This window comes from Tyto alba, unplaced genomic scaffold (assembly GCF_018691265.1).
Source record: "Tyto alba isolate M040663 unplaced genomic scaffold, T.alba_DEE_v4.0 Super-Scaffold_6, whole genome shotgun sequence".
NCBI lineage: Eukaryota > Metazoa > Chordata > Aves > Strigiformes > Tytonidae > Tyto > Tyto alba.
The window spans coordinates 8,950,280-8,962,885 of NW_024881327.1; the positions used below are offsets into that span (position 1 = coordinate 8,950,280).

The window sequence follows — 12,606 nt, forward strand, 5'->3', positions numbered from 1 at the left end:
TTATTTTGTAAAAAGCTTATCAAATACTAGTTTAATTCATCCTTTAGAGTCTTTAAACATTAAAAACCACATTTGAAGCAACCAAGGAAATCTACAAAAAAAATTGTCATGCGTAAGCTCTGTGTTTCATGCTAAATATTCATGTTGACAAGGAGAGGGAGAGGAGGAGGAGGCGGCGGCAGGGAAACTAATGGCTCAATCAGAGCCATTGCAACATTCAAGTAATTTGGTAGCAGATACGCCAGTGGAAACATGGAATGGTAAGAAAGTGCTCGGCACTACATGGCAGCCTTCAGGAGTTGTACTGCAAACATCCTTGATATGTATCATAAATATATGGCACTTCTGTATGACCAAAAGCTGGCAAGTTTGCTTGTGACCGAAACAAGTCCGGAGTGGTCGTCAGCCCAACGGTGACCGATGGCCCTTCCGACAGGCACAGCCTCCAGCCGCGCCACGCGGTGCAGCACCAGCCGTATCTCCTTGTGCATGCAAGACAATGCTGCCACATTCTTGGGGAATAAGCCTCCTGCCCAGCAGAAAGCCTTCTCCAGACACACATACACATTCATAAAACATGCTATAAATTCTTCAGTGAGGTTAAAGGCAGCCACAAACAGCAAATGTCTCGTTTTACTATTTTTTGGCCAGCAGTTCCCAGTCTGTCCAATCGCCAGCAATGGACTTCGCAACAGGCAACAAGAATTCCTCAAGCCAAGGAATTGAAAGCAACGGAAAGCACAATCACCTAAGTTCATCTTCAGTTCTGTTCCACAGGATTCACTTTGACATCGAATAAGGAACCAACCAGCACAAAGGCTTGAGTCCTAGGAAGAATCGTATGCACACAAAAACTGGCCTTTATCCATGTTTTCTGTCACAAAGCATTTTGTCTTGTAGTTTAACTTCTTTAAACTTTTTGGCTTTTGGTGACCCTTCTGTATCACAAATATGCAAAAATTCGCTGTTACGCTCGCATTCCATCACAGCAGCTTCAAATACATTCAGATTCATAAAAAAGGATTTAGACCAGAACACAACTACTTGCCCTTTTCCAATGGTGTGCCGTACTTTAATGAGCACACGATGCTGCCTATCAGCAATGTTACTGTTTTAAGGAATTGCACAACACAGGCATCCAGTGCTTGAACAAGTGTTCACATTCCAAGATCCAAAAACCCCTCTCCCTTATTTCAGTAATGGCTTCAGTATTTTACCAATTGTGGTCCGGTTTGTGTCTTTCAGTTTGAGAGAAGCCTTCTCCACTGCTCCCTGCTCCTTTGGTGCAGGCTCCACTTTCGTGTTGACAGCTTCTCCCTGCAGGATGGTTCTTCCAACCACTCTGGCACTACTTGCTCTCTTTAAGGTACTCACACTGTTCTCCTTTGGACTCGGGTCGTCAGAGGATGCCGCTGGCTTCACTTTAGGCAGCCTCTGGGACACAGACCTTGTGATGGTTGGAGGCCTGGACGAGCTGGAGAGATCCACTTTTGCACGCTTTGAAGAAGAAGCCACTGTATTCCTCGCAAAGTTTGGGACAGCGGATGTTGTTTTGGGAACACTGACTGTGGCAACCTTGGCGTCATCCGTAGGGGTGTGGGCTTTTACACTGGAGCGACACATCTTCATTTCGTCTGTCTTTGATTTGACATTACTTCTAACAGGTTTAGAGCTTGGCTTTTTGAGAGAGACTCTGTCCCTCTCGAAATGAGCACTGCTCGAGGTGACAGTGCCCCTTTGTAACTTTGGCTCTTCCACCGACACGCTGTGCCTGTAAGGACTTCTTGGCAGTGTGTCTGTTGTGCCTCGGACAGAGCTGCGACGAGACAGCCGACTTTCCACTGTACTAGTTTCACGAAGTGCTGGTTTGGCTTCTGGCTTTTTCATGCTGCTCGGTGCTCTGTTTGACCGAGAAATAGGCACCACTTTCCTCATACTTTCATTCTCAGAGGCATTCAGAGTTCTCACAGGTCTGGAAGGGGCTGTGTGGCTAGAGCGAGTGCCACTGGATTTTGAGGAGCTTGGAGATCTATCTTTTACAGAGTTTCTCTTTGGTCCTGCTGGGTCTTTATTTTTTATGGGCTTTTCTTTAGGAGGGGTGTGCTTGCTGTTGGCATCATCCTTATCATTTGAGGAAGTGTGAAGAGACAGATCCTTGGCAGAAGCAGAATTCAGGTTTGAGAAGAATGTTCTAGCCCTGTATTGAGCATCGTTCCCAGAAGGTGCTTTACCAGCCTCACTTCTTATTTCATTGCCTGCTGATTTAAAATCATTTCCCTCCTCAGAGTCCAATGTCAAAGAACAATCAGTTGTCGTATCTGACACGTAGAACATTGGCCCATCTTCCCTACTTCCCGAAACACTTGTATCCATAGACATGGGGCTGCTGCTCCTGGGCTCTGAAGCTTCACTCTTGCAACCCACTGCCTTGGCTTTATGATCGTGGGCCTCTCTGGAACTTCTGCAAGCTGGAGGCAGGTCGTCATCGGCGGTGCTAAGGGAATGAAAGCTTAGATCGTCTAGAGTCTCCAGGTCTGTTCCACCAGCATCCTCTAAATATATTAAAGGTGTATCCTCTGCAGGCTTTGCTCCTTGAATATCAAACTTACGTAATCCTTTAACAAGTTCACGCTCCTCAATTGCAAGGGCCAGAGCACTTATATCTGTGGACTCCTCACAGGACACATTGGAAGTGTGCATGTTGTAGTCGGTGCTTCTCTGTGAGTAACGGGCACCAGGACCAGTTGAGCCACCAAAGTGACTGGGCTGAGCTGGAGGCACCTGCAGTAGGCCACCACTTTTCACTTTGGTTTCAGACTGTTGGTCTAAGTGCAAGGTATTTAAGTTGAGATCTCTTGTTTCTTTGGATTCAGTCCAGGCTACGTTTGGTCTTGCTTGTCGGGTGTTTGCACGGGGAAGGCTGTTAAACTTGTTTGGATCCTCATCTTTGGAGATTTCCAGGAAACTCTGCAACTCTCTGTCTGCAGTAATCCCCAAAGAAAGTCGAGAGCGTCTAGAATTGGGGTTTCTGTATGAAGGGCTTTGAGGTCTCTGCTGCAAGAAGGGAAGAAATTCTTCAAGTCCTTTTTTGGCCAACATCTCCACATCATTTTCACTGCTGCTCCGCCCAAAGCTCCCAAGTTCTCCAGCTGCCCAGGACCGACGCTTCTCCTCCAGCTCCTTTTGCCTCTGCAGACTATGAAGTTCCTGGATCTCTCGTTCCCTATTTTCCTGACAAGTAAAAGCACATATATATGTCTCAGAGGACAGTGTCCTATGCATGAGAACAAGTGACACTCCTTTATCTTTCTCTTCATTTCCTCCCACCCAAGTTAGCTCCTACTGCTATCACCCTCCCCCAACCCCCCCCCCAACCACGAAATCACCATGGCAACCACAGCCCGCAACCCTTAACCCTATGGAGAGCAGTTCCCTGCATAACTAGTGCTGGAGACACATCAGGGTGGTCAGCATAAGAAAAAAACGCTCAAGTCCCTGCAGAGACCAAGAACGTGACCTATCAAACCCAAGTGGATGTCAACAAGTCCAGCCAAAGAGTCCCTGCTATCAGATGGAGAGCTTCAAGTCCCCACTAAGTTTAATGTTGGCAGTTTTATCAGGTGAGTAAACTTCTACCTGATCATTACATTCATATTTTAAGACAAAGTTGTCTGGTAAGCACACAGCCAATGTGTGCCTTCCATCCTCCCTTATTACAACTGCAATTGTTCCCCAGCAAGTGCAGTTTCTACGGGGTGCTACTTACCTCTGACTCAAACATTACCGGCAGGAAATTTTGTGAAAAGACATTACTTAGTTGCACATGAAAGAAAATAGAAAAGTTTGCACGATGCTTCCCAATCATTACTTAGACATCAACTGGTACCACTCAAGGACCATTAATCAATGCCTCGTTCCAGTTTTGGATCTCATATTCACTGTTGGCTTCAAAACCTGGCAACTACTGTACAGAAGTTGTCCGGGTCAGGCTGGGAATTTTGGCAGCTAGGCTGAGGGGTTTTGGTTCAGGAAGCCATAGAAAGAGGTAGTACATGTTTGAAAGACAACAGAGTAACACCTTTTTACTAGAACCATTAGCAGTGGATTACTGCAAATATCAACATTTTAACTGTCACCTCTAGGCCTCAGATTTAATCTAGCTGAACCTTTGGTTGAACTTTCCAGGTTATTTTCCGAAATTGAGAATCTAGTTTTCTAGAGCCAGTACAGCTGTAGCAAAAGAAAGAAGGGGGAGGGCTGGTCTTGACAGAGGATTCAAAAATTATATAATTTTCCAGCATGTTGTTAAATCTGTTCTGAGTAATGATACGTTGTTTTAAAAAACCACACCTATATTTGTCTGAAGCACTGGCTAGTTTGATCTTCCCCTTGTTGTGACAACAGAAGAGCTGCACAACTAGAAAAAGTTGCCTGAAAGCTGTCAGTAAACAAAAGCCTAATGCTGAAGCTCTTTTTGATGAATGGGTTAATCTACACCTCTTAAAGTGGATTTGAGACTACATTGGGCTCTGAAAGATAAGATGCATTAGAAACCTAAGAAACCCGAACAGCTAAGAAAGAAAAAAGAAAAAAACTTGCATTTCAGGAAAAATGTCTGTGGCAGAGAGCTTTCTTTCACAGGTATGGAATTACAGAATGAATTCTTGCCAACTGCTAAAGCTCAACTTTAAATATCCCACTGTGAAGAGAAATGGTTAAAAGTAGTTGGAGATATTACTATATTCCAGATTAGACACAGAACATTTTAACCTCACCCAAAAAACGTTTCAGGAGATTTTAACAAAATTAAAAATCTATCTTAAGCACACATAAACGTGTTAAAAAGTTGCAAAAATGTTTAAACATCTGAAATATATGCACATGGCCACTGTGTTATAAAGCCACCTTTTTAGACTGCTGGCTGTGCTGTCCACGCATCACGTTCATTTGTCAGAACTGCAATCTTTACTCTGAACTGTTCTGTTAATTTTGTAGGGACAGAAGTTAATCCCCACAAAATACCGAGTAAGCAAACCTTCTCTATGTTTGCAAATAAGAGACTAATGTGTTGGGTTTAGAGTGTAACTACTTACTATAGAGAGAGGAAGGAAAATCCCCATTGGACCTTGAAGTCATAGCTCTCCAACAACCACTTGTAATGCGTGACTCTAAATTAAATCCCCAATCCCAAATAATGGAACATATATGCATGAAGTCACTTCTCACTAAAATGTCTGCAATAGTTACCGCCACTTAGTTTTATATATTTCTATAATGTTCACACACGTGCATAACTACATGCTGTCTTTGGTGGTAAAGGCTAGGTAAGCTAATGGTACAACAACAGGCATATTAGCTGAACATTATGTCAGCTTGATACAAATCAAAATTTCTGAACTAAAGCTCTTACACAAACCGCTGTCAAATGCAGATTGCATAAGGCAGAAAAATAAAGAAATGTGTGGATCCATCTAATCCATGCTATTTATAAAGGCCTAGAAAATATTAGTAACAAGAAGCAGACTTTGCTGAACCAAAACTGTAACCAGTGCTGATACTGCTCCTTCATCTTAGTATACTCTTGAATTATTTGGGACCAGTTCAGGGCACTTCGCAAATGAACGGTCAACGCTGGGGATGAGGTATCTTGGTACTGCAGGCCTTTTCTGTTGAATTTCTTGAGTTTTCACCCACAAAAAGCATTTGAAAGAACAAAGTAGAATACACAGTCTTCACTTTACTCGGCAAAGTGTGTCTAGTCATGTAAAAGAGGCCAGTGGAGAGCCTGAACTAGTGTCGATTCAGGCCGGTACGTTCGTGTAATGAGGTGCCACATCTCAAGGCCTTTCCAGTGATCTGACATTACCAGTCCAGAGCCTGAACAGTGAGCACTAGTCAGGGAGTCTGCAACCTGCCTCGCTACTCAGCTCAGCAATCACCAGTCTCCTCATCAAAAAAGGAGGAAGGAGCCCACTTACAAGCAGGCCAGCAGACTACCCTGACGTACCATCTCAGTGGTGTAGTCTGCCTGCAGCAGAAGATGCAGAGCAGTGGGACTGCACACAGGGCCGGGCAGAACGACCATTTCCCACCTGGCTTCTGGCAAGCAGTGCCTACAAGAGGGCAGTCTGCTGTAGCCATTCGAGCAAATAGATCAAATACTTCAAGATATGAAATGTCCTTTAAGCAGAAAAAACAATTTCATTCATGTGAGTCAATACCTATTTCAAATGCATCTCCTTCAGTGCTCTTACCTTCACAGCCTTGTTGAATCTTATGCAGAAGTCCCTAAATATCTGGAAACATTCATCCAACTTCATAGTTTCTTTGTCTTCACAGAAAAAGTCAATGAGAGCATTTCCCTCCTTTTGTAATTCTCGTTTCTGATGTTCAAGCTCTTTTAGATGTCTTACAGCAAACTGTAGCAAAAACCATATATGGCATGAATCAGACAGAAAAATTAAAGTCACAACAGGTCATGTATATATTAGGAACTTACGAAATTCATGTTCCAACCTAGGAGCTGTTACAGAGCCCAGGAAATTAAAATTTTGAAGGAGAACTCCTACTAACAAAAGGAAACACTTCACTTCAGCAAAGTGAGTAAGGAAGGCCAGGAAAAATGGATGGTTCAAAATGTAAATTCTAGTGACTAGGATACAAACCAGGCAAAAGTTCAAAAGCCCTTGAACAAACTCAGAACTTTAATTTTTAAATGTGTAAAATCGAAGATTGTACTAGGACACTGACATACCACCTGGGAGCCCCTTGAAAACTCCACATGCCTTATTTTCCCATTTGCTCTGCAGCTTTCAACTAAGCATAAATGGATTACTTCCTCCTCACTTTTCCCCCCAAAAAACCATGTGGATAAATTCATGGATATACATCACAGAATCAACTCCTTCCTAAGTTGACCCTAGACCCCAATAAAAAAGGTTTTCATGCTAGAAAGGTAAGGAACAGCTGGAAATAGGTATATTTTAAGACATCCAGAAAACATCCCCTTGAAGCAGCACTTTGAATCATAAGTGTAGAGCTATACAGACAGGGTTGGGGTAGATTAGTAAAAAAAAAAAAGATTCAGTAGGAAGAGAATAAGGCGGTGGTTAGATTCTGAGCAGCAGAACTGCTTAAAACACTTTCAGCAGTAGCCTCTCTGTCTCCCCTATCTGCATCACCAGCCATTCACTCCCATCCTTGCACAATCCCAGACCTGAGACCATATGTGCCTCAGAGTTACCTGGGGAGAAAAGCTAAGCTTCAGACAGATCTCTTCTCTGACACTAACCCATGGTCACCTAAATACTTTTGATACTGCAGCACTGGGGTGGGAATAGGCAGCTGGAGGCACTGGTGACCATTTAAGCCAACCCTGCTCTCAGAAAGTTACTGGGAAAATTATTCTGGTAAGATAGGAACAAATCTTACCTGTTAGTCTCAAAAAAAAAAAACAACCCCAAAAGCAACCCAGAAAAAGTACCCAATAAAAAAAGCTGCATTGAAGATAAACTGGACAATTGATAAAAGCATACATAGAAAATAAGTTCCTCCCACATATTTCAGTAATTTATTCATGAGGATGAGACAATGAAAGCTGACTTTTAAATCAGCTTGGTTATCACCTGTAATTTAGAAACAAAAACCGGAAGTGCTTATGTAAGGTATGCATTTGTAAAATGATTTTTTCCCCAACATTTCTTTTGGAATGTGGCCTAAAGAAGGTTGTAGTGTTACATAAAACCAGCTATTAAATTAAAAAAAAAATCCCAAACATGTTAGAACATAACGTTAAAGAGTCTGGGTGCAATGGATAAAAGCCAACAATTCAAAGTGAATGAGGACTGGTATTTCAATCTTAACCCGCCCCCTTCTTCATCAACTTCTCATCTCCTGAAAAACTGAGGGACTATTAAGTACATTTGCAAGTTGAAAATCAGGGCGTGCTAAGCTCCATATCAACACCTGCTTTCTTACTTTTAATAATTATCTATAGCATGAAACAGAAAAATAATTTAATTGAAGTATAATACATGTTTCTCCAGGCATCACCATGCACTCAGAAAATACCAAGAACTCTGCTTCAAAGTTAAGTGCTATACACATTCATGTCTATAAAGTCACTGCAGTACCAAAAAAGGAAAGGAGAACCCACCCAGAAGTAATGGTATGGCTCAGAATAATACACTCTGTGCTAAGGGTAAATTAGTAGAGAAAACAGTCTCTTAACCTTCCAGCTTCTAACAGTAACTCTTCAGTCACCCAACAATCAGGATTCATATGCACAGCACAGCCTCAACTAAAACTGACACACTCCAGTATAACATAACATGTACACACTATATTTTGGGCAGCTGCAAAGTACAAAACCAGCAACCAACCCAAATTGTCTTATATTTTAACCTTCATCAGTTATTTCACAGCCATTAAACACGCTTGCCTAACAAGCCTTGGGCAATGTACACTCAACATCCCTCCCTGTAAAAACACAGTCCTTCCAACACTCTTACTTGACAAACAGCATGTAGTTGGAACACCTTTGTACAACTGATAGGGTAGACACATTAAAACAACGCTTCTGTTTATTAACATGTCCATACAAATTACATTCAGCTGAGGAATGCTCCTGTGTTCAGACGACAGTAACACATTAACACAGACTTCCTACAAACCTGGAGAAAGCCTTCCATCTGGTGAAAGAGTTTTGGGTCTCGCCGAATGCTGTCTTTAACAGATCTTGCCTTGAAAGACAGCGACTGGAGCTCTGCTTCCACGTTATCAATGGATAACCTAAAAATAGCATATACAGAGAATGTTTTTTGAGTGGGAGGGAGTTGCCTGCAGATTAGCCACCAAATGCTTCAAAAATGGATGTTTAACATGAGGTGCAACCTGGCTATCAAACAAGACCTGCCTGTTCAGGAAATCTTTCCAGAGTAGTCACCAAAATTTAGGAGAGAGATAAGCATATTTCTTCTTATTTGCAGTCTGAAAAGATTCCCATGGGGTGTGGTCTCACGATTAACTCCAGCCAGTTCTGCCCAACCTTACCATGAGAAAGGGTAATGCCGCCCTGCCTCTGACCAGGTGCTTCTTTTCTCTCCCTGCTGCCTGTGCTAGCACTCATTTTCTAGATGGCCAGCCATATCTGTGTACTGAAAATTAACCCAGGAAAAGGAAAAAAAACAATTTGCTTCCAGATGGATCGTTTGCTCAGTCCAGCTGACTACACGACTGTTTGAGCGCAGGAGCTGGCACAAAAAGCGGGTCACATGGGAATGTCAGCCAGGACTACCCATTTTGGCATCACGAAATTGCATGTTACGTTCTTCTAAGCAGTCCCAGCAATGCAGCCTACACAGTCTCAACCCAGCAGTTATTACATTGCATCCTTCTACCACGTACCAGCAGCAGAAGCTGCTCCTGCAGAGAGGTAACTCAGAAATTGAAGACCACAGGAAAGAGCTCTGATCTGATGTAATCTAAGCTTTACCCCGAGACACCCATGTTCCATACAACAGGAGCTCCCACCCAAATCTCTCAGTCACTTTGAGGGTAAATGCTTCTAAATCTATAGCATTTCCTTCACAAGAGAACTGAGCTTCGCCTAAGAACTGAAGCACTACAGTTTCCAAAACGATAAAAATTAACAACTCTACACATGCTCCTAACTAAGGTCATTTCACCAGTACTATGACTTTAAAATGAAGAATTTGTGGCAGACTGATTGAAGCGCACATGGCAGCGGGCGGTGACGGCATGCGTAAGTTTGTCAGTGCACATACAAATGAATATAATGTGTGCTGTTTTTTCTCTGCTTTCTTCATCTGCAAAGGTTAGTTCCCTGTTCTGGGCAGATCATGGGTGTTTTTGCAAGTAAGAAAAGCAGTAGAAGTTACAGGCTATATATTTCTGCCTGTGAAGGAAGAAGAGGATGGCCTACAAGTAAAGAAGGCAAGACAATAAAAAATAAAGAACATAATGGTAGTTGTTTTAACATGCTCTAATTGAGAAGATTTATGAGCAACTTGTACATGACAGTTGTCTCTAATAAAGATCTTTCTCATGACCAACAGTGAGACATGTATTTAATTTTGTTTCATTTTCCTGTACAGAGTGCATTCCCTGAATAGATTTCAGCATGAGTTACAACAGAAAATTTTCAGCATTAACAAATGTGATCAAAGAGCAAAGTGGTTAGAAAAAATATCACCAGATTTGGGATTCTGCCTGTTCCCCTGCTGTTTGCCAGGGGGCTTGGATGCCGAGGAGACCTACATTCCCCAGCAGGCCACGTGGCAGGCTGCCAAAAAGGTGTGTGGGTTGGATGGCAGAGAGCCACACAGGTGGTCCCTCAAAAATTTTCTGATTAACTCCACGGCCACTCCTTTCTTCAGAAGATTTGAGTCCTTTGCAGACATTACTTAACCCTGCATCAGATCTAAGAGATTGGATCCATTTTACAGCTAGGAAAAGAATGTAAATAGATTGCCCAAAGCTCAAGAGTAAGGAAGTAGCAAAACTGGGAACAGAACTCCAGTAACGCTGGAGTTTTAGATCACAATGTCTCAAAAAAGCAAGTACAGTTATGGAAGTACGAATCAGGTTCAGTTTAAAATTATGCAGCTAGAGACTCTAAGATGAAAACATTACAGCAATACAGAGCCTCAAACCCTTCAGATTTTCCATCCAAGACAGAAACGGAGAAGCAAACGAAATATCAAAAAGCATCTAAAAGAAGCCAGGGCCGGTACCTGTACCTGGTGCTGGATTTGGAAAAGTATTGCAGCCGGCTAAGAGACGGATGAAAATTGGTTTAAGGGAAAACATTAACATGCTTTTAGTTCAGTCCCTTAAAAGTAACATACATGCACGTGTATTTTAAAGAGACATAACTACTGAAAACCTATGGATCATGTCGTAAAGAACCTCACACCCGAAGGCACATTGCAGGCATACTTCTGCTAGCAAATGGAAATGAAGCCCTCAGAGCTACAGTAAACATTTGTAAAGATCTCAGGTTTTGTGCCAAGACTTCTCTGAATAAGCCTTATTGCTTCACAAATCAGAAAATTCCAAGTCACAGTCTAACCATAAGTTCTTGGTTTTCTTTTGACTCACCTGGCAGCATCATGAACATCTCTAATTTTTTCTGAGAAGTTGAGAAGAGCAGCATCTTTCTTTTGGGCTTCCTGAAACAAACAGAACAAAACCAAAACACACACAATCCATTAACATTCCACCACCACCACCATGCCAAAGTCCTTAAGTCCAGCAGTCCTAAAGCCTCTGGGAGAGCACTTCAAGGTTTCTCTCCTGCACTGTTTTTCTTCCTGTTCAATCCTAACACAATTGACTGGAGGATACCCCCTAACGAAAGCCAGGGATCAGAACTGGAAACTTTAAACAACAGCTTCCATTTTGCAGTGTACAATAATAGCTGCTTCTGCCAGTGAACACAAGCCACATATATTAATAGGGAATGTCAGGGAAAGAACAATTTACTGATGCCCATTGTTCAAACAGATACGATGTTTCCTGCACAAACATCATTTAATACCCTATTGTTAGCTGACTGGAAATCTGTTAAGCCAGTTTGTACACAGATGACCGAAGTCATATATAGAAGCACTTAAATTCTCTCCCTTCTAAAATCAAGAAGTTTGAAGGGAAGGAAAAATAACTTGGAAAAAAATCTGCAGCAGCTTTAAAAATACATGTCAGTCACTGAGGAAGAAAAAAGATCTCTACCAAAAAAGCTACTCAAAAGATTCAACAGGAAGACTGAAAGAATATTTATCCAAATAAGTCACTGCCACAGTATAATAATTCAGGACAATAAGAGAAAATCTACAATGAGGAAGTTAGATGAAGGCAAGCTTTTAGATGATATAAAAAACTTAAGTGTTTCATGGGTTTCTGGATAAGATGACCAGACATAGGTGAATTGGTGAATTTTGTGGCAGGAGAAGAAAGGTGAAGATTAGGATCAAAGCTGTAAAAAAAGGTGCTTTTTCTGAAGCACATGCCCCTTCTGCTGTCTATCATCTATGGCTCTACATGTGTAGCAGTAGCTTATATGAGCAAAATAGTTTTTCTGTACCAGAGCAACAAAATGCAGCAGACTCATCCCAGGTTTGTTTGCTTTTGTGTCCGCCAGCTTGAGCAGTGACGACAATTTAAATCCAACAGCATTGCCAGCATAACCTCCCTAAAAAGAAATGAGCAAACAGCTGAGGCATGACATCGATGGACTGCGATACTAACAAAGAAGTTTGGTCAAACAGCCGTCTCCATCCTGGATGTCACTTACCGCATTCATAATATTCCCAGCCTGAAGGACCAAGTGCAATATGGAATGCAGTTCCTCACAAGTCATTAACTCTGTAAGGAACAAGAAAATTGCTGTCTAACAATTGTTTGTTTAGAAATACACAGTCAGTTACCAAACTCTGCTTCATCTCAAGCTTTTAAAGGTGAAAATTTTTATTTTAACAGGAAACTACAACAGACTGAAAAGGCAGTGGGAAAAAAATGGTACCATATAATTAAAATTCACAAACACAGTTGACGAACCTGAAGTATATGTTCAGACTTTAGCTTAGC

The 12,606-nt window shown here is 42.0% G+C and overlaps 1 protein-coding gene across 1 annotated transcript in view; it reads right to left on the reverse strand.

Moving 5' to 3' along the window:
- Nucleotides 1–648: 648 nt before the first annotated feature.
- The window catches only part of FHDC1 (FH2 domain containing 1), a 36,960-nt gene continuing 25,002 nt past the window's right edge, over nucleotides 649–12,606 (reverse strand). Inside the window, exons 7-12 of the mRNA XM_042808263.1 lie at nucleotides 12,314–12,384; nucleotides 12,104–12,211; nucleotides 11,122–11,192; nucleotides 8,673–8,790; nucleotides 6,255–6,419; nucleotides 649–3,231 (exon numbers count right to left, since the gene is read on the reverse strand). Of these exons, the coding sequence (XP_042664197.1) occupies nucleotides 1,189–3,231; nucleotides 6,255–6,419; nucleotides 8,673–8,790; nucleotides 11,122–11,192; nucleotides 12,104–12,211; nucleotides 12,314–12,384 (2,576 nt within the window). The 3' untranslated portion in view covers nucleotides 649–1,188. The remainder of the gene's footprint in view (nucleotides 3,232–6,254; nucleotides 6,420–8,672; nucleotides 8,791–11,121; nucleotides 11,193–12,103; nucleotides 12,212–12,313; nucleotides 12,385–12,606) is intronic.